The following is a 22,699-nucleotide window of genomic DNA, read 5'->3' as shown; positions in this document are numbered from 1 at the left end:
ATAAGTGAAATTATCCAGGCCCTTTGAAAGTTAGCCCGGGGCAGACCGCCGGCTGTGGGTCGCCAGGGTCCCGGCTGGGGGTGCCCTCGGCCCTGGCCTGCAGGTGCTGGAAGCCCTCCTGCTCTCCGGCAGGATCCGGTCAGTAACCGGCCTTAGAGACGGAGGAACACATCATAACACACAGAAGCCGGGCCATCCTGAGGGCTTGGAAGAATGGATGCAGACTGCAACTGGTTGCTTAGCAACAGGGCAGCCGCCCTCCCCGCTCCCCGGGTCCCTCCTGCAGGTGCCGTTGGTGGACCGGTCAGCCAGGGTGGGGCGGCAGCCACTGGACCGGAGTCCAGCGTGCAGATCCCCGGGGACAAGACCGACCCTTCATGCCTCGGAAAGGCGTCTGCCCCCAAACCTGGCCAGGCCTGCGGCTCCGAGAGGCACACACTCCCCGACACGACTCTCGCCTCCGAGACAGACGGGTCCTGTTCAAAGCACGCGGGCAGGGACGTGAGCTTCTGGAGATCCCGGCGGGGGAGGGGGGCCTGAAAACGAGATTCCACTCTGCCGTCACTATTGCCAGATGGGGTGTCCACAGCAGCCCCCCCTCAACTGAGCCCCAACCCCTGCCTGAGCACCCCGCCGAGCCGTGTGCCGTTCACATGTCCGGCCAGGGCACCAGCGCCGGTCCCAGTGCCCCCACTTCCATTATCCCTTCGACGGGAAGGCAGCCTTTCGGAGCCAGCATGCCCGGGCACCACGCCGCCCTCTGGGGTTTACCTGCCCACTACGCTTCCTGCCCAGGCACCCGTGCTGCCTGCTCATGTCTCCACTGGTCCCAGCGAGGGGACGGGACTCCATCGCCGTGCTCACCGGCAGGCCCCTGGCCACCGCAGGGCCTCCCTCCTCTCAGTCAGCCCCGCCACGTTCTTCCCCAGCCACGCTGTCGCCTGAACTCCACCTGGAAACAAAGACCTCAGCCCCGAATGTCCTTTCTGTTTGTGCAGACAGAGGTGGCGGGGTTGATGTGCCCCAGACGCCAGAGAGGGGGTCGAGGGACCAGAAGCCCTCCCCTCCCTCAGCACACCTCACCGAAGGGTGAGATGCAAAACCACTGGTTTTCCTGTTGTTAATCCTCACCTGAGGGTTTTCCCCGTTGATTTTTAGGGAGAGTGGAAGAGAGAGGAAAAGACAGAGAGAAGCATCGATGGGAGATGGGTTGCCTCCTGCACACCCCCACCAGGGGCCTGGGCCAGCGAGGAGCCTACAACCACGGTAGGTGCCCTTGACCAGAACTGAACCTGGGACCCTTTGGTCCACAGGCCAACACTCTACCTTCTGAGCCAAAACGGCCAGGCCCAAAAGGCCTTTTTAAATGACCCTTAGGAAACTTCTTCCCACCAACGTGGGGGTGGGCGGAGGGGGTGTCATCTGTAGGGTCGTGTCCCCAGGAACCGAAGCCACAGTCAAGAGGAAACCCTTTCCCCAAGACACGGCCGCAGCGATCAGCCACGGCCCACGCTGCTCTAGGAACTGCTCCTGAAGGCCATGTGCTCCAGCCCCGTCTTCACAGGGCCTACCGCCTGGGCCTCTGCACTGAGTGCCCAGTGCCCCGGCTCCCCAGGAGGAAGCACAGGGGACGGGGCAAAACGGGGCAGAGGGAAGATGGACAGGGAAGGAGACAAATGTCCTCCAAACGCAGGGCAGGCGTGCTTGGCTCAGAGCAGACGTCCCCTCAGAGGGACAGCGACAGGCCGGGTAACCGTGGGTCACTGGGTCCTCTCCACCAACCAGGCTCACTGCCATCCAGGCTGCAGGTGTGGCAAGCACAGGCGGGCTCGCTCCGCTCTGAGCCCGAGGACACAGGGCACCGCCCTACCTCCTCCCGCTCCGGCGGGGCCAGCGGGTGAGCTCGGGCCAGCCCCTCTCCACCTGGGAGCCACCTCAGGCTCCGCTCAGGAGGCAGAGCAGCCCGAGTTCCTGCGGCCTCCGCTGTGTCTGGTCCCCAGTAAGGAGCTCCTCTTCCACCAGGTCTGAGCGCCAGCGCCCGGGGCGGGGGCGGGGAGGGCGGAGCAGGGGGGGTGCAGCTCAGAGCGGAATGACAGTCACACCCTGCGTCGCCACACAGATATTTGGAGGTCAAGAATTCAATTTATTTGTAATTAGGATTCACACCGATGCAAAATGGGGCGCCGTCTTACACGAATAGTACACAGTTCATTACACACCCGAGTGCCTTCTCCGTGTCAGATTCTGCTAGGCCCAGAGCGTTTATAATTTATAACCCACCCACTTCCCCAAGGAGCTAGCAGACAGGGCTACTGCTAATGCGTTACGCTGCAGGTCAAAGTTACAGGACAGGAAACAAGATACGTCATACTTTTAAAAGCCCTTTCATCTAACGCACCCGCTAAGACGATCGCTTTCAGAGTGACCAGCTTGCAGGCTGTTAGGCAGGTGGCATTTACGTGTGGGGTGACCCCGGAGGGGAGGGGGGAGGCGCTGCACCTGGTACCTCCTCGCACCCTCTCCTCCCATCTTTTCACATCCTTTTACATCACGGCACCGTTTACATCCTTCGTAAACAGCAAAACCAAAGTTCTTAAATACTAACCACCCTGCAGCTCCAGACTCTCTTGGGGAGCGAGCGTGGGATCGGATGTTACGCGATTGGATGTTACACAGGGTCACAGGGTGGCTGACGCGGCCACAGGCCCACAGCCAGCATCGCAATTGGTGGGTGACCCAGTCAGAATGCGGCTCTCAGCCCGGCTCCTGAGCCTGTCCCGCACCCTGGTACTGCGGCCACCCCAGGGCACCATCCCGGGCACCGCTAACGGACAAAGGTCTTACGTTCAATCCTGGCAACCTGCTCCGCCCACTCGGGGACGGCTGAAAACGCCTAACGCCAAGGCCCTGTGCAAATGTTCTGCTTCAAGGGGAGGCCCAGGGACGGGACCTCTGGCTCCCGTGCCACCCGGTTGAGAGCTGTCGTTTGTTTCACGTGAAGGGTGTGCCATGCCCAAGCATTCGCCATCCGTTACGCATCCAGGGAAGGCCACGTGTTACCGGGTTGGGGGGGATGACGGTCCACAGCTGGCCTGCTACGGGAACCTGACGAGGCTCAGTCCCCATGACCACCTCTCCAAGTAGGTGCTGTTATCCCTGAGCTCAGAGCCTAGCCTAGGCAGCCTCGCCGGAGCTGGCATCCACGCCCAGGTGCGTCTGGTTCTGTCGGTGCCTCCTGGGACCCACCCACCTCCTTGGAGAACAGACAAGCCCCCCACAGCCCTCAGCTGCATCGTGGCAGCTCTCCCCAGGTGATGACAACTGTGGGTGAAAGATTAAAATAATGCCTCTTTCTCTGTGACAGATCTCACGACTGAATGTGTGGCCCCCCTTCCAAGCCCCCAGGTTGAAATCCTGCCTCCACCGGCTGGTGTTGGGAGGTGGGCCTGCAGGAAGGTGGGTCTGTCTGGTGGATCAGCACCTGGTAACGGGGCCCACGTGCTCCTTCCCTCCACCCGTGCGGACGGTGAGGGACGGTCATCTGTGAGCCTGGAGGAGGGGCCTCAATTTGGACCCCCAGCCTCCGGGACGTGAGAGATCGACGTCTGTGCTTTACGAGCGGCCTGCCTGTGGTGTGCTGTTACTGCAGCCCAAAGCGAGTAAGACACGCATCTGACACCAAAAACAAAGCGCGAGGCAGAGGGGAAATGTTTTGCCAAAAAAACTAGGATTAAAGATGAACTTAGTGGTTAGATCTAGAAACAAAAATGCCATTAAACCCAACAACAACAACAACGGGAGTCTCCTTTGCACATGACACAAGGTAAGCCGGGCTAGGCCTGCAGCATAAAGCCTTTCCGCGCGGACACAGGCCCCCGCAGCTGTGTGTCCCGGCCCCGCCTCGCCTCTCAACGCTGCGTGAGCTTCCTCTCCCCCATCGCAGAAACAGCCGAGAGGCCATGCATCGCAGATGGACAGACTGATGACCCCAGCAGACGGTGTGCCGAGGACTCTAGCTCAGAACCTTCTAGCACGCGCGAGCCTCCATTTGCCCACTTCACGGGAATCCAGGCTGGCTTGGCGGGCACCCGGGAAGGCAGTGGAGACCTGGTGAGGGGGCCCCCACAGCGAGGCCTTGGACGGCGGTCAGAGGTGCCCGGCGGTGGCAGGCGATGGTCCTGCTGCCTGGGCTGGGTCCGGTGAGGTGAAGGGGCCTGGCTGGTTAGAAAGGTCGGCCTGGCTCTCTGTCTCATGACAAGGCTGCACGCTCAAGGGGGCCAGCTGCCTCCATGGGTCCTGACATTGGGAGACCCACGAGGGCTCTGAGAAGAGCAGGCAGAAACCCTGCGACGAAGCCTGGTCCATTGGCAACTATGGGACAGCTACCACGTCACCTCCCTCTGTCACCTCCTCTCGGGCCATCTCACCACATCACCTCCCTCTGTCACCTCCTCTCGGGCCATCTCACCATGTCACCTCCTTCCGTCACCTCCTCTCGGGCCATCTCACCACGTCACCTCCCCTCTATCACCTCCTCTCGGGCCATCTCACCCCCAGATGCACTATGACGTCCTCCTGGCCTTACAGGTGAGTGACAGTCCTCACAGGTGTGAGAGGCAGATGTCTTTTAATATTTTTATTGACTTCAGAGAGAAAGGGAGAGGGAGAGAGAGAGAAACATCAATGAGGAGAGAGAATCATGGATCAGCTGCCTCCTACACACCCCACACTGGGGATCAAGCCCACAACCTGGGCAGGTGCCCTGACCAGGAATCGAACCAGTGACTTCCTGGTTCATAGGTCGACGCTCAACCCCTGAGCCACGAGGCCAGGCTGAACATCGCAGACTCTGAACAAATATTAACCTTCGTGATTCTTTGATGATATCCAATGTGCAAATGATGTTTTCACTCTTCCACTTTTAAAAAATCAGTGAACAATCATTACATATAATAAACATTCAACAACTATTTTTGAGGCATAAGTAAAAATGAATTTCACTGTACAATAGTGGTGGTTTCCCTGTACAGTGCCAACTACAAGAGGCATCACATAACCACGTGACTGCCTTCAACCGGCTCAGCGGGCCTGAGGGCCTGGGTTTGGAGAGACCTTGACTTGACCTGTGCCCTCTCCCTCTGCAGGTGCCCTCACCAGCCCTCCCTCTGGGCCCAGGCCCGTCTCTGACTTCCACCCTGGGGCTTGCTGTGTGGCGCAGCTCTGTCTTCTCCCAGCACCTCTGGGTGCAGATGGGCAGTCACCGTGCAGTGCAGTCGCCTCTCTGCCCGTGACCCTGGGCAGCGGGGACCAGTGGGCCTCCCTCGTCCCTGTGGCCCAGCATCGGGTCAGGGTGGCCACGCCAGGAGCTCAGCATGTGCTGGTGACAGGACAGGGAGAACGCCCTGTGAACTTGGTGACGGGATAAAGGGGTGGGTGGCAGGCAGGCAGAGAGTGGGGCCGCAGGAGAGCCATGGGCTTGAGGCAGATGCGCCAGGACGCAGGCCCTGGACCACAGCCCTGGAGCGCTGCGAGCACCTCACCTCCCTGTCCTCCCCACAGGCGGGGCCCTCACACCCACTGCGCACACACTGTGACCCACCGGGCAAGCGTGCTCAGTCAGCAGCCGTGTCCCCCCCACAAAAGAAGGGTGCAGACTCCCTGCTTCTGGCGGCCCTTCTGTCCCTGACGCCCTCAGCGGGCTGTGGTGGGCTGAGTCACTGGAACCGACCTCCAGCCCAGCCGCGCTCGGGGCCACCAGACTCCTGCTTTCTGGCCAGGACGGCCGACCTTACCGAAGGGCCACACGGTCAATGTTTTTGACTTTGCTGGCCATCCGGTCCCTGTCGCAACTACTCAACTCTCCTTGAGCCTGAAAGCAGCCATGATGCTCCATAAAGGAGTGTGGCTGTGTGCCAATAAAATTTTATTGACCAACGGGGCGGGCAGCTTCAGCTGGCTGGCTGTGGTTTGCACTTGCCCCTAGGCCAGCCATGGGCAAACTACGGCCCGCGGGCTGGATCCGGCTGTTCTATCCGGTTCTCTTGCTCTCCCCTCCGCTCCTTTACTTTGAATTTATATTAGTTCACACAAACACTCCATCCATGCTTTTGTTCCGGCCCTCCGGTCCAGTTTAAGAACCCATTGTGGCCCTCGAGTCAAAAAGTTTGCCCACCCCTGGCCTAGGCCCTGAGAAGGGGGTGTGGCTTCGTTGCCAAGCAGCCCCAGGCCAGCCCTCACGGGCTCGAGCACTCCCTGCAGCACTGTGTTCAGCCCCCGACGGGCCAGGCCCTTCACAGCGGGCAGTGATCCCAGACAGCATCCCAGCAACCGTCCACCCTCCCTTCACACGCTGTGGGCAGAGGGCCGCTGGTGAGACTGCACGCAGCCCCCTCTCGGCCAGATCGGCAGCCCATGGTCTCAGCCACTCCTTGAACATGGGAAAATGGGTCTGTGCCTTTAAAAAAGAAAGGTTAGAAAATCTTGGGTCTGGACCAGATATTGCCGTTCTATGGGTGGCTGGGTGCGCGGGACAGAATTCAGTCTGGCCAACGTCAGGTTTCACTGGCTTCCCCGGCTCCGTCCGTCAGGCCCACGGCTGTGCGCTGGCGGGAGGTGAAGGTAACCTGAAGACACTGCTTCCGAAGGCACGCTGGTGTCCCCCAGGGCTCAGCAGGCGTGGCCAGGATGGCACTGGGAGCGGGACCCTCCGGCCCGCCGCCATCTGAGAGCGCGCTTCCCCGCCAGCAGGGCCGGCTGCTCACCTAGTGACTCCTACCTACCCCAGACTCCCCACGGCCAGCGCGCACGCGGGGACACACCTGAACTGGGTTGGCTTGGAAACAAAACAGGTGTTTCTGGCTTTGAGCATTCAAAGCCCCTTCTTCCCATGAAAAGGTGATCCAACGTACGCTCAGAGTGATGACGGAGGCGGTGGGATAAGCTAAGGTTACAAGGGCCAGGAATGGAGCAGGTGTACCACCAGGAACACGAGGGAATAAACACCAATTTAGGGGCCCGTGTCGGAGCCTCTCACTCTGAAATGCAGGTGGAGAGGCAGGAGCTGAGCGCCCGCCAAGGGGACCTCCCGGGACCACCGAGCTTGGGGGAGGGCCCGCCAGCGGTGACCTCAGACCCACGAGGACTTTCTAACAGGGCTCCCGCGTCTGCACCGCAGCTGTGAGTCTCCAGGTGGGAGGAACGAGAAAACCCTGTGAAGGAGACCCCCCAGCGAGGGAGGGGTCCCCTACCGCCACTGAACACCCCTGGCCCACAGCAAAGCTGGCTCATGACTCAGCGGCTGCATCTCCAGGGCCCCTGGCCTGACGCTGGGGCTGGGAGAAGCACCGGGCGCCCTCCTGAGTCAGACAGAGCGCTGCTTAGAGATCGGCACAAACCAGCCAACCCATGGGAACTCCTCCGTGGGTGTCCACACGGGTCTCCCTGCACGGCGCTCGCCATGGAAATAGGTCTGAGCCCGTGCTGTCCATGCTGAGCTGGTCCGTCTCCAGGATGGAAGGCCGCCCCTCTGATGAGGCCTGGGCCTGTCGGCCCCGCGTCCCTCCCCGGCCTTAGCGTTCCCTTCCTTGCTCTCGGGCTTCCTGTGGCTCTCCTCTTGCGCTGCCTGGGTGAGGACGCTGGTCCTCGGGAGGCCCGTGCCGTGGCCAGTGCTCAGTGACAGAGCCGGGACAGCCACGGAGGGCTGCGGAGGGCTGAGGGCTGTGCCTTGTCCAGGAGGCGGCTGCCAGGGGAGCTCAGTGCTGGACTGGCCCGCTTCCTCAGACCACCTGCCACGCAGTCATCCCGGGGACAGCAGGTGCGTGTCGGTCTTCCCACCACAGGTGAGTTCGGGGGGATCAGGTGGGCCTCTAGGGGCCAGGAACTCACCCCCACGGGAGGTGACCCACACTGCCCCCACGACCCTCCCCACCCCAATGCTGAGGGCGGCAAGGCGCCCACACGGCCAACAGTGGGAGCCCCCGCCCTCTCACAGGGCCACCTCTGACCCGCAGAGCCTCGGTCACCTGCTGGGTCCCTAGGAAACGGGAGACTTGATTTCTTATTTCCCTCATGGAAAATGGGACTAAGGCCAGGACTGTCTCCCAAAAACAGGAAGGCTACTCAAAAGGTGATGAGCACCCCCAAACATCACAGAGGATGCCCGTGACTTGACTTCCAAGTGTCCCCTCAGGCCCTGAGCACACGTGAGACAACCCGGAGAAGCTGCGCCCTCTGCTGGCTAGTCCTTCCGTCACGTGACCCAGCGGGCGCTCCGAGTCTGTCTCAGAGTCTGACAGGCAGGGCAGAGGCACAGCTCCATCAGTAACGGGCAGGACTGGCACCCAGGGCTCCTGCTTGCTCTCAACATGCAGGGTTCTATGCAACCTCAGAAATCACGCTGGATTGAATAATGGAGGTTAAGTACCCTAAACCCCATCATTCAAAACGGATCTGCAGAAAGGGCTTCACGGCTTAGAACGAAGGCTTGGTGACCTGCATGCTTCCCACCGTGCAGCTCTGCCCCTGACCAGTGCCCTGTCCCGTCCCCGAGTGCACAGGAAGGACATCGGCCAAGCGGCAGAGACGGGCCCCCAGGGCAGCCCACTGGGGTGAAGGTTAAAGGCATGGCTCACCCCTCCCTTCTCTTCTAGAACCTTTACCAGGAGGTGAGTCTGGAGGCAGAAGTGGAAGCAAGGAGCGGACGGGAGGCGGGGGGAGCTCAGTGCACGTCCCGGGCAGCCTGCTCCCGGACCTGGGCTGTGGCTGCAGCACCAGCCGTGGGGCAGCTCCGGGGATCCTTCCCACTGGCACATGCTGTCCTCAGCACCGCTTCCCGGGGACAGGGGACCTGCAGGCGCCCTCTGCGAGCCGAGCCGGGGGCCCACTGAGGTGGGTGTCAGGAAGAGACCACTGCTCTGGGAGAGCGGACGAGGCGCTGCGGGATGCGGGGAGCGCTCTCAGCCAGAGCTGAGGGCAGAAGCAGCACTGCAGGTCACCGGGGTGGGCCGCAGCCAGGGGGCACCTAGGAGAGCATGGAAACCTTCCCTTCCTCCTTTGTCTGGAAGAGCAGAAACACCGGTGCCTCCTCAAAGGCTTTACATGCGGGTAATTTATAAATAATAAGTTAACCTGAACTTAGAGCAGGCTTGCGCTATATCACACACAACATAAAGAATCCACAGGGCACACTCGTGTTTGGATCTGACATCTCTCGTGGGCACACAATGCCTAAAGTTGTTTATATCTATTAAGTTTTGGTACAGTATTAAATTTTTATGATTCTTTCCCCCCAAAGCATCTGATTTTTTTCAAGTAAACACATCAGCCTAGTTTTCCATACATTAGGGGACATCGCTAGAGGAGAAAAGCAGATTTGTTTTTGGAAACTTGATTCTGGCACATCACGCGGGCCCCTGAGCACCTGCCCTCTCTGAACCTGCGCGTCCTTATCCGTAAAGCAGGCGTGGAAGACGCCCGCACTCAGAGGACGGCCGCACACACCAGCGGACGGCTGGCCGGCAGCCCAACACTGCCAAGCACGCGTCAGCGCCTTCCGGCCCGTCTGTGCGGGTCCGAGGGCCTCTCCCACCTTCCACACGCTCCTGTCTGAGGCCAGGAAGGACCCAGGACTCTGTCCTCCTCGGCCTCGTGTTATGTATTCACTCTCCAGTTAACCTGACTTTCAAAAACAATAGAGAATTTCCCAAACCACACTAATGTGCTGTCGCTGTGACTCTGGGGGCGGGGTGGGAGGCAGGGGGAAGGGCTGATTAAGACCCAAGGGGAGGGTGTGTGCAGATGACTGATTCCATATCCTTTAGTAACTCCTCCCCACACACAGCTGACAGTCTTTGGATGAAGGATCTGGGCCTGCGGTTTCTATGGGATTCTAGCAGTGACTTACACAGTTTGGGGGATCTATGTAAAGCTTGTCACGGTGCCAGTCCATCAACGATCAGGCCCTGTCCACAGTCAGGTGTCCGTTATAACTGAGATGGGAAAGCAAGACTCTTTATTGATTCTTCTTTCCACATCAAATGGAGAATTCGTGCAGAGACCCCAGTTCCTAAATTCTTCAGTGTCAGCAATGCCACCTGGAAGCAACGTGGCGACCCTGAGGCAGTCAGCAGCCAGAGGCAGGAGGCACTGAATGGCCCCCTCAACACCCTTGCAGCAGTTTGGGGTCTGGAAACGATTTGTTTTCCCATTTTAAAAAGGGTTTTCAGAAACTAAGAATAAACCATGGGGGTTTGGGGGTGAACTACACACACAGCCCATGAGGTCGAGGACCTGGATTTGGTCCCAGGCCGCTCTCTTCCTTCTATTCACTGCGTCCAGCAGGACCGAGGGCAGGACAGCCAGATGGGGTCCTCCGCTTGCGTTTCCCTGTCGCCATCTATAACATCGAAGAGCAGGCACCGCAGGGGTCTGCAGAAACCAGGGCTGCACGGTCACCGACAGACACGGAGGCCCCAGCAGCGCCAGGTGAGAGGGTCACCAGTGTCTGTGGGTCCCCTCTAGCAAGGGACTGAGAGCCGGCTTCCTCAGGGTGGCCGTCCCCTCTGGGCTGACAGGCAGCCAGGACTCTGAAGACAGTCTTCTGACCTCCCAAGCTCTCTCCGGGCGGCCTCCCAGCTCGGCCATCACCCTCCATAACAGGAACTGAGGCCACTCGTCCCCTCTCGTCTGCCCTGCGCTGTGGAGGGCAAGGTCTCAGGTGCGCTGACCAGTGGCCATGAACTTTCACCCACCTCCCAGCAGCCACTGAACAAGGGGGCAGTCTGCACACTGATCCGGTGGCTGCGGCGTGGAATCGATTTTGCTGGAGAAGAAAACCCCAATCAGGCCATGCTCCTAAGGACCACCCACCCGGTCCCCACTGTCTGTCATTGGAGACACAGCACTGAGCTGTGATGCACCATCAGGCCCTCCTGGGAGAGGACCAACAGGCAAGGTGACCGCCAAGTCCAAGTCCGAGTGACAGGCGGTAAAAGGCGTGCAGATGAGAGACGCTTCCCAGGGGAGGTGGCACCTGGCTGAGCGGGAGGGGACAGGGCCGCCGTGGGCGCTGGGAATACGGGCGTGCGGGAAGAACGTCCCTGGTTATTCAGCTCCGTCCCGGTGCCCAGGCGAAGAAAGTCCCTCACGGTGACAGCTGCTGTCCCTGCCTCGGCCAGTCGGCAGGAATGGGCCACGCAGACCAGCTCACTCTACAGTGGGCGGCATCTAAGCCGTATACTGGGCGTGCCCTCTGACCAGGGTTGCCAGGTTGGAAAACAAAAATATTTTTTTGTTTTGTTTTGTTTTTTTTTTTTAATATATATTTATTGATTTCAGAGAGGAAGGGAGAAGAAGGGAGAAGGAGAGAGAGATAGAAACATCAATGATGAAAGAGAATCATTGATTGGCTGCCTCCTGCACGCCCCCCACTGGGGATCGAGCCCGAAACCCAGGCATGTGCCCTTGGCCGGAATCGAACCTGGGACCCTTCGGTCCGCAGACTGACGCTCTATCCACTGAGCCAAGCCGGCTAGGGCTGGAAAACAAAAATATTTTGCACAGTACCTACTTACGCTGAAAGCTACTCCTTGTGTATCCGATTTTAAGTTCACTGGAGTAGCCCGTGTTTTCTAGGGCAACCCTTCTGATGCACACGCCCATCTCAGCTTTGCCACGAATTGGTAAGAAAGGCAATGAATATATTACCTATCCACCCAGTTGGGGACCCAGCGACCCAGTGAGGCTGAGTGACCAGCCTGTAATTACAGAGAACAGTAGCCCTTCCCCCATACACACACACACACACACACACACACACACACACACACACACACACACACACACACACACACCCCGAGTCTCATACATGCTGGAGGGGGGAAAAGAGGGTTAGCGATGATGGTGATGACGAGGGGGGTGATAGACTGATCGATGACGGTGATGACGAGGGGGGTGATAGACTGACCCCCGGAGGGAGCGAGAGCCTGTGACAGGCAGAGATCTGGAGGAAGCATGGCTAAGGCAGAGGTCAGCCAGGAGGGCAGCGGAATCCCAGCAGAGTGTGGGGTGTAATGGGGCCCAGGATGGCGGGGCAGGCAGGAGGTGAGGGTGAGGGACGCAGGGCCAGCATGCACACGTTAGAGCATCTAACGTCACCTCATCTCATGATCCTCCCAGGTTCGCAGACACAACCGAGGCTCACGGAGGGTCGGGAATTACTCAAAGCCTCAGAGACGATGAACGTCAGGGCCAGGACAAGATCCCATTGCTCCGGGCTTCGCCACGCAGCCACGGGGAGCAGTGCCGGCTTCCTAGACGCGGAGTGGAGAGCCTGGATCTACGCTTTAAGAAAATTAGTTGTAACCCTAGCTGGTTTGGCTCAGTGGACAGAGTGTCAGCCTGCAGACTGAAGGGTCCCGGGTTCGATGGTCGGGGCACATACCTGGGTTGTGGGCTTGATCCCCAGTGGAGGACGTGCCGGAGGCAGCCAATCAGTGATTTTCTCTCATCATTGATGTTTCTATCTCTCTTTCCCTCTCCCTTCCTCTCCGAAATCAATAAAGATATATTTTTTTTAAAAAAAGAAGAAAATTAGTTGTAGGAGTCAAATCTAATCGTTGAGGTGAGAAATGCAGGCCCAGGCAGGAGCGTGGCAGAAAAGAAAGGGGAAGTGGGCTCCCTGTGGGCGTGGGGAGCGGGGGCGAGCCTGACCCCCAACCTCACTCTGGGGTCTTAATCAGCCCTCCCATGTCCGCCCCCAGTAGCCACAGCAACAGCACAGGCTGTCCCCACACTGCGGGCCTGGGTCAATGACCAATCTGTCCTCTGCTCTGTCCCCGGGAGCAGAGCGGGCCGGGCTGCCTGCCAGCCGGGGGACGCGCCAGCCGTATTTCACAGGCCCGCGGCTCCGTCAGCCCCTCATTGTTCTCATTTCCCAAGGACCCTGCGCTGGCATGATCTACAGCCTTCCTGACATTTCACCTTCCTCTGCTGAAAAATTCATCCCAGGCCGAGTGTGGGAAGCTCCCGCCGAACGCGGGGCACGAGATTGATTCCGGCTGCCGGTAATACCAGCTGCCACTCAGCCTCCCTTCCACAGGGTCACAAGATGAGTTAAGCCAGCGCCAATTCTGTGGAAGACTTCTAGAATTCTTAATTGCGAAACCATTTTGCCACATATTTTACCTCTGTTCTCCATTTGCCTTTGCCTTTGCTTTTTTTTATTTTTAAAGGCCCCCTTTGCCGCGCTGAGGTTGTGTTTCCCAGCATGTGGGGAGGTTTCTCTCATTTCCAGAGCGCCTTTTAAAGACAGGTCTCACAGTCTCAGGGCTCGTGGGCGAGGGACACGACAGGCAGCAGGTGAGCAGGCCTCCCGTGCCCTCCGTGTCCCGTGCTGGGCGCGCCTGCCACCTCTCCTCCATCTCCTCCCGGTCCCTCGTGATCTTCTGAGAATACAGGTCTGATGCCGAAATTCCCCTGCTCCGGGGCTTGGATGCATCACTCCGACCCGCCCGCTCAGCCCTAAGGGACAGGGACATGCCCTCCGCCTGCCAAGTCCTGCGCGTTGGGAGGACCCAGGGCCCAGCGTGGTCACGGCCGCGCTGCTCAGCCACGGTGCCGCTCAGCCACAGCACTGCTCGGCCACAGCACTGCTCGGCCACTACACTGCTCGGCCACGGCGCTGCTCAGCCACTGCTCGCAGGCGCCTGCCCCTGTGCTGCGCTGGCTCCTGGCCCTGGGCACCCCCACAACCCCGCCCCGCATGGTGTGTTTTCATCCTGGAGCCCCAGCACGCCCCCCTGTCAGTCACTGGGAAGAGCAGGCACAGGTCAGAGAGGCTGGTCTTCTGGGCACAGGCTTCGGCCACGCCCTCCAGGCCACGCCCGTCACACCCAGTCCATCTCCCAATCAGGGAGGGTCCCCTGGCCACGCCCTGCGGCCATGCCTCCCCGGCTACACTCCACAGTCTCGAAGGCAAGAACCTCAGGCCTCCGCAAGCAGATGGCAGGCGGGCAAGGTCTCACCTGGAGTGAAAACGCAGAAGCAAAGCGTGTGCCAGCCGTGGGCCAGGGCGTAGAGCCCGGGAGAGCACACTGTGATGGCCGGTTTGGTCTGGGAACCTAATTCAGATGGACCCCTCCCCAAACCGCGGGCATGAGTCAAAGCATCCCCAAATGTGGAGTCCCCCAATCCACGGTGGAAGTCCTAACCCCAGCACCTCAGGCTGGACTGCGTTTGGGGATGAGCCCTTTAAAGAGGCGATTAAGCTAAAACGGGGTCACGAGGGAGAGGTTCTGTGTCCTCGTAAGGAGAGATCAGGACACACAGAGCGAAGACCCGTGAGGACACGGGGAGAAGACGGCTGTCTACACGCCAAGGAGAGGGGCGCAGAGATACCAGGGCTGCCGACCCCCCATCTCCGACGTCCGGCTCCGGGACTGCGAGAAAACCCATTTCTGCATCACTACAGCCTGTGGCATTTTTCATGCGACTGGAGCCGACGAAGACAGAGGCGAGGCACCTCTGTGCCCGGTGCACAGCGCCGCAGGCAGGAAGCTCCGCGAGGCTGGTCCTGGCCTCACGGAGCGGAGCTACGTGCTCCCTCTCTGCCTCCGCAAAACAGAACTCCGGGGCCTGGGGCGAGAGCAACGGCCAGGGCGGGAGCAAAGCCCTGGGCGTGGGAGCGCACAGCCAGTAACACATCCGGGGGCGCGGGAAGAACGCGGCACCGTGCTTTCTAGTCCTCCCGGAGAAATTAACTCAGATTGGGCCTTGTCTAAGCACCCCCTCGTGGCTGGAAACCTGGAGGAAGGACATAACCCAGGGCACAGATAAATGACAGTATGGTACGCTGTGAGGAGGTATCCAGGGGGTGCCCTGGGGACCAGGTCTTATTTAACATCTTCATTAGTGATCTGGAAGGAGCAGTAAACAGCACATTAATTAAATTTCCAGATGACACTAAATTTGGAGGTGCCACAGAAAGTCAATGAGGACAGAGAAATGGCGCAGATGGGATCCAAAGAAGTCAGTTAGGAGAGTATCAAAAAAAAAAAAAAAAAAAAGCTAATTAAGAACTTCCCTTTACTCTGGAACCCCGTCTACTCTCTACCCCAGTGGTCAGCAAACCATGGCTCGCGAGCCACATGCGGCTCTTTGGCCCCTTGAATGTTGCTCTTCCACAAAATACCACGGCCTGGGCGAGTCTATTTTGAAGAAGTGGCGTTAGAAGAAGTTTAAGTTTAAAAAATTTGGCTCTCAAAAGAAATTTCAGTCGTTGTCCTGTTGCTATTTGGCTCTGTTGACTAATGAGTTTGCTGACCACTGCTCTACCCAACGACTGGAAGAACAATGCAGGTGTCTCTTATTGTCTCAGCTCTCACGGGCAAGCCCTTGTCTCCCAAATCAGGACGGGCGGATTCAGCAGTGCTCAGGCAGACCCCTGGCCATCAGAATTCTCTTTCCGCTATTCAAAACCCAAAGCCACACAGACCTGGCAACACGGGCCCCTGGGCCCCTGCTAGGAATCCACACTCCGGAGGGGCCTGTGCAGATACACACGTCTGAGTGCCTCTGCAGCCCATGCACCCCGCTTGGAACTCAGCAAGTCCTGGCGCAGTATGTTCACAGAGACAGTCCTGGGACTCTGTGCCCAGAGGCATGAGGCCAGCACTCGGACGCACCGAGCAACGGAATATCTGGGTCTAAAGATCCTAGATACTCTGCTGCATGCCCACGCTCACTGCAGCATTGTTTACAACAGACGAGACACATCCTAGGTGTCCATCGATGGATGAATGGATATAAAAAACACACAGCATGCACCCTCCACACACACAGCACACACCCGCCACACACACAGCATGCACCCTCCACACACATAGCACACACAGCACACACCCGCCACATGCACAGCACACACAGCACACACCCGCCACACGCACAGCACACACACTCCACACGCACAGCACACACACACAGCACACACCCTCCACACGCACAGCACACACAACACACACCCTCCACACGCACAGCACACACAGTACACACCCTCCACACGCACAGCACCCACCTGCCACACGCACAGCACACACAATCCACACACACAGCACACACCTGCCACACACACAGCATGCACCCTCCACACACATAGCACACACAGCACACACCCGCCACACGCACAGCACACACAGCACACACCTGCCACACGCACAGCACACACACTCCACACGCACAGCACACACCTGCCACACGCACAGCACACACAATCCACACACACAGCACACACCCGCCACACACACAGCATGCACCCTCCACACACATAGCACACACAGCACACACCCGCCACACGCACAGCACACACACTCCACACGCACAGCACACACACACAGCACACACCCTCCACACGCACAGCACACACAACACACACCCTCCACACGCACAGCACACACAGTACACACCCTCCACACGCACAGCACCCACCTGCCACACGCACAGCACACACAATCCACTCACACAGCACACACCCGCCACACACACAGCATGCACCCTCCACACACATAGCACACACAGCACACACCCGCCACACGCACAGCACACACAGCACACACCTGCCACACGCACAGCACACACACTCCACACGCACAGCACACACCCTCCACACACACAGCACTCACCCTCCACACACACAGCACACACAGCACACACACTCCACACGCACAGCACACACCCTCCACACACACAGCACATACCCTCCACACACACAGCAAACACCCGCCACACGCACAGCACGCACAGCACACATCCGCCACACGCACAGCACACACAGCACACACCCGCCACACGCACAGCACACACTCCACACGCACAGCACACACCCTCCACACACAGCACACACAGCACACACCCTCCACACGCATAGCACACACAGTACACACCCTCCACACGCACAGCACACACCCTCCACACGCACAGCACACACCCTCCACACACACAGCGCACACACACTCCACACGCACAGCACACACACTCCACACGCACAGCACACACAGCACACACCCTTCACACACACAGCACACACAGCACACACCCTCCACACGCACAGCACACACAGCACACACACTCCACATGCACAGCACACACAGCACACACCCTTCACACACACAGCACACCCTCCACACGCACAGCACACACAGCACACACCCACCACACGCACAGCACACACACAGCACACACCCGCCACACACACAGCACACACACAGCACACACAGCACACAGCCGCCACACACACAGCACACACACAGCACACGCCCTCCACATGCACAGCACACACAGCACACACCCGCCACATGCACAGCACACACAGCACACACAGCACACACACTCTACACGCACAGCACACACAGCACGCGCCCTCCACACGCACAGCACACGCCCTCCACATGCCCTCCACACGCACAGCACACACAGCACACACCCGCCACACGCACAGCACACACAGCACACACCCGCCACACACACAGCACACACACTCCACACGCACAGCACACAGAGCACACACCCGCCACACGCACAGCACACACAGCACACGCCCTCCACACGCACAGCACACACAGCACACACCCGCCACACCCACAGCACACACAGCACACACCCGCCACACGCACAGCACACACAGCACACACCCGCCACACCCACAGCACACACACTCCACACGCACAGCACGCACAGCACACGCCCTCCGCGCAGTCCCTCTGGGCTCCCATCTCCAGGGAAACCATCCTCAGCCGCCCCCTGCTTAGCGCAGCTATTCCAGTGAAGAGTCCGTCAACCCTCGTTTGTGAGTCACAGAAAAACGAGAGCTCACGGATATTTAAGTGCTAAGATGGAATAAAAACATTTTTATTTCAACACCTATCTACTTGGTGTGGGAGGGCGAGGAAGGCAGGCGAGGGTCGGCACGGCTGGCTGAGGGGCACGGGCATGCCGCCTCCCGAGCCCCTGGAGGCTCTCGTGCCGTCATTTCCCAACTTCTCCCTTTCGAGGTGCACTTCCTGGCACCCGGCTGTAAGGAAACCCACCTCTCCCCTAGCTGAGCACCTGCCCACCCTCCGCATCGCAGAGCACACGGAGGGGGTTCACCCAGACGCAGCGTGCCTCAGACAGGGGCTGTGCGTGCACCGGGGCTCCCTTCGGTCATCCGCACACCGGGGCAGTCTCCATGGATTCCAGCTCTCTCCCTGCCGCTCACGCCTCCGTTCGCCAAAGGAATCTCAATCCTTTTATCTCCCAGTATCTCTCTTGGCGTCGGAGAGGCCCTATAAGAGAACTACTGATCCCTGCTTTGGGCGCTCTGGGGCGTCTCAGGAACCATGGGTCAGACCCTCCCCCCAGGTGACCTGCAATCTGAGAGCCTGAAGGAGGCAGCTGAGCTAGTGGGCTCAGAGCATCCCCAACAGCTTCCTGGTGACGGCAGTGGCCATGCTCTCCCCTTCACCGCTCAGGGCGGAGGTCTTGGTGAAGGCCCAGCGGCCATGCTCCCCCCTTCACCGCTCAGGGCGGAGGTCTTGGTGAAGGCCCAGCGGCCATGCTCCCCCCTTCACCGCTCAGGGCGGAGGTCTTGGTGAAGGCCCGCACTCACCCTCCGTGGGCCGGCCTCGCTGTCCTCACACAGGCCCGAGGGCACTGGCTCCTCATCAGCAGGTACTCACAACAGCCAGCCACCGACCCGAACCCCAGGGAGTGGAGGCGGATCGCCAGGCAGCTGCAGCTCACCCACCGCCCGGGGGTCCAGCGTGCTGCCGCCACATGGGGGCTGGGGGCTGGGGGCTGAGCAGGTCCCGGGGCCTGGGTGTGGGGTTAGGGAACGGGCACCCACACCATGAGGTAGGCACGCCCATGCCGTGTAGGTCAGTGAGAGGCCAGCAGTGAGCCTCATTCTGCCACGTGCTTTCCAGCAAGGTCTTCGAGTCCGTGACAGTACTTAGAGAAATGCCTGGGAAGAGAAGGAGCTTGGCAAACGGATCAGCCAAGGGCACAGCCAGCGGGCGGAGGGAGGGCGGTGGCAAGGACCAGAGCGAGGCACAGAGAGGACGCTGGCGCCCCCTGCTGCCCAAGAGGCGCCATGGGTACAGCCAGCCACCACAGGTGCACCCACACCACACACAGACACCACACACACCAAAGACACAACACACAGACACACGACACACGCAACACACGTGACAGACACACATGGTAGACACACGACACACACCGCAGACAGGTATGCAAACAGCATACATATGACAGACACGTGCGACACATAAATGTATAAGACAGGCGCACACAAAACACATGCAACAGATACACATGACACACACACAACCCGTGTGACAAGCAAATACAACAGATGCTCACACGTAACAGACAAAAGCAATGGTGTGAACCATTTCTAATTCAGAAAAAGGAAATGCTAATGTGACACCAAAACTCGAGGTGGTCTGCTCAAGGTTCCCTGGCCAGGAAGGCAGTAAGTTTCGGGCACAGATACGTATCTCCGCTTTGCCACTTAGAAGCTGTGTGGCCCCAGGCAAGTAGCTTAGCCTCTCTGAGCCTCCGCTACCTCATCTGTAAACTGGACAGTCTGATTCCTATGTCAAAGGGTCACTGAAATGATCATACAAAATCAGAAAGAAAAAAAGGAATGAAGGTAGTAAAGCCATAGTTTTTAAACGTAGCCCGTTAGAGATGATCTGAAACACCAGAGACCCGGTGCACGAAATCTGACGGTTGTTGTGCTGTTGGGTCTGATTAGCATGTCAGCTCTTTATTACATAGGATGCTTTTTTCCCAAGGCGCCACCCGAGACCTGGGAGAAGGACCTGCATGTGTGAGTCAGAGTGTCATGCAGACCTAACAGATCTGAAGTGGACATGGGGGGAGGCAGATGTCAGTATCCACAGTGTGACTTCCCCGAGTGACAGCATGTTCCCGGGCTCAGAGGCCTGCCCCCCGGCCCCCGGGGGACATCGGCAACGATGAGGGTGTGCCTCTGTCTGCAGGGTGCACGCAGCCCATGAGGGTGTGCCTCTGTCTGCAGCGTGCACGCGGCCCATGAGGGTGTGCCTCTGTCTGCAGGGTGTGTGGCCCGTCTCCAGGGGCCGCTCCCTGTCGCCGCCCTGTGCAGACTCCCGGCTGCAGGCGACCATGGTGTCAGCCTCGCCCTCCCTCCTGCCCTCCTCTTGCTTCCACCCTGAGGCATTCTTCTCGTAAAGTTTTCAGGAAGAAAGACTAGAGGTTTTTAAAAAACCTTCATCCATGTAGAAGTTCCGAAAGAATGTACTGAACGTACAAAGCCCACCTCCACCCTGACGCTGAGACCTGGTTTTTCACACTCGTCAGAGCGATGGCTAAGCTCAACAACAGCAGGGACAGCCCTATCCGTAAGCCGGGACAGCGGTAAGCGAGGCTACCCGTGGTGTGGCCGGGCCGACGGGGGGGAGGTCGAGGTCACTCACCCCCTCAAGGCGCTGCCGTTCCCAGGCAGTGGGAGGGGCGTAGGGCCGTGCAGGGCGACCGACTGCTGCCTCTGTCCACCTCCCTCCCACCGGGACCGGAGGAGGGGAGGGCTGGAGGGAGGTGGGTGCTGAAGGTCCCCCGGAAGCAGGAGTGCATGGCTGTCAGGCCACAGACCCGCACACCATCCACACCGAGCGGGGAGGGCACTGACGTGACAAACTAGTTCAAGCTTAGTCTCCGTTGCTTAACACAACAGCTGCTTATGCACAAGCACAGAAGCAGGTTTCCATCCCAAATACGCCGTGGGAAGGGTGAGGTGGCGCCCCAGGCCGTCACAGACCACAGCACAGGAAGTGACCTTCCTCAAAGGAACAAAGGAGGAAGGAAGGGCCTCCCTGGAGAAGCTCCTGACTCGGATGACGGAGGAAGAACGGGCCTTAGCGTGGGTCCTGGGACGCTGCGCCCAATCAACCAATGACGCAGTTAAAAGCTAAGAAAAGAGCCCTGACCGGTGTGGCTCAGTGGATAGAGCGTCGGCCTGAGGACTGAAGGGTCCCGGGTTCGATTCCAGTCAAGGGCATGTACCTTGGTTGCGGGCACATCCCCAGTGGGGGGTGTGCAGGAGGCAGCTGATCGATGTTTCTCTCTCATCGATGTTTCTAACTTTCTATCCCTCTCCCTTCCTCTCTGTAAAAAGTTAATAAAATATATATATTTTAAAAAATAAAATAAAATAAAAGCTAAGAAAAGAGACAGAGAATCGGGGCAGAAAGACTGTTCAGAAACTCATTCTCACAAGGGCGTGGGGATAATAGAGGCAGCGCACGCAGGACTCTATGAAGGCAGAAGGGCGGCCCGTGGGTTCTAGAAGAGGCACCCTGGAGCCACACACACAGGGGAGACACCTCCACAGTCATATTCCGAAGCTCACGGAAAGGTGAGGCAGAGCGTGACGATGTCTCAGGGTTACGGAATGCCAACACGTGTCCTGGCTCACTGGACAAGTGAAGAAAGCATGTTAGGAACTTCTCTCAAACCCACGTCACAGGGAAGGAGAAGCGGGCGACTTCCCTGAACAGAACCTGAGCACCAGCCATTGGCGATGACCGAGAAAGGAGGATCAAGAAGGCGTGTCACAGACGCCTGGGCGGGCACCCAGTGAAGGTCCCCGGACAGGAACCCCCAGCGTGTGTGCGAGGAGAGGTTAGCGGGGTCCTGACAGGCATGTCCCGGCTGCTATCACTCACACAGGCAGCAGGGACGCCACCGCCCTGCGCCTTCCGGGGCGTGCAGCTCATTGCCGTCCCGTATCCCAGGACCTCCGGCCCTCCCCCCGCCCCGCCCTGAGGGATCAGATCCAGGAACAGCGAGGCTCCAGGCCCGAGTCTTGGACCTGGGACTCCATCCCCCCTGCACCATCGGCCCACAGGAGCACAACCTCTCTGTGAACACAGCGCTTCACTGACCGCAGACCCTATGAATCACACACCAATCCACAAGCGACACCACAGCACCCCCCGAGGGCGCCCTCGGCGCGTGGACGGAAGGCTGGGTACTCACTCTTACTGTAGCAGGTGGCCAGCACGCCTTTGTCTGCGGGGCTGGCGCTAATGTGCCAGATTTCACCCACTTGGTGGAGGAGGACATTCTTGTTTATGATGTTGTTTTCGTCGTCAAAATCTATGATGTGGATCTACAGACACAAACAGAGCAAGCAGGTCAGGACCTCCCGTGGCAGAGCAGTGACACCGAGGTGAGGCCACCTGGACGTCTTCAGCGGTACTCCTGCCACGCTAACAGTGCACCGTCTGCACGGCCAGCTTACAACGCCCCTCTCAGAGACAGGCGTGACGTCCCCATGTTGTTAAGGTGGCAACGGCCCATCATACCTGGTCCTAAAGAAACGAGACACCCACCCAAGCTCTGTGCCAAGGGGCTCACTTAGGCCACAGCTCATGCCAGGGGCAGTCATCCAGGGTAGCGCAAATCGGCCCAGAGCCTCTGGGACCTGCTGGACGGCTGTGGGGAGGGGAGGGGCGGGCCTGGGAGTGACCAGCTCTGCCCACTCCTCGGTGGGCGTGGCACATCGGCGCTGCCCCCTCCACGGGCGAGGAGGGAAGGCCTGGGATGGGACTGTATACCAGCATACCTTAAACTTCTTTTTAAAAACGAGTCCAACCGCTGTCAACTCTCAGGTCCTATA

The 22,699-nt window shown here is 59.1% G+C and overlaps 1 protein-coding gene across 3 annotated transcripts in view; it reads right to left on the bottom strand.

The window, feature by feature from the left end:
* The window catches only part of EIPR1 (EARP complex and GARP complex interacting protein 1), a 63,877-nt gene that overhangs the window by 27,980 nt on the left and 13,198 nt on the right, over nucleotides 1-22,699 (bottom strand). For 2 of the 3 annotated variants that reach the window (XM_080685124.1, XM_080685125.1), the window contains exon 3: nucleotides 22,057-22,189. The exons of the other annotated variant lie outside the window; for it this stretch is intronic. In XM_080685124.1, coding sequence (XP_080541250.1) covers nucleotides 22,057-22,189 — 133 coding nt within the window. The remainder of the gene's footprint in view (nucleotides 1-22,056; nucleotides 22,190-22,699) is intronic. 3 annotated transcript variants of the gene reach the window in all.

Source organism: Plecotus auritus (assembly GCF_963455305.1).
Source record: "Plecotus auritus genome assembly, chromosome: 8".
In the NCBI taxonomy this organism is placed as follows: Eukaryota; Metazoa; Chordata; class Mammalia; order Chiroptera; family Vespertilionidae; genus Plecotus; species Plecotus auritus.
The sequence above is the reverse complement of the archived record's forward strand: the minus strand, read 5'-3'. Positions and strand labels throughout refer to the sequence as shown.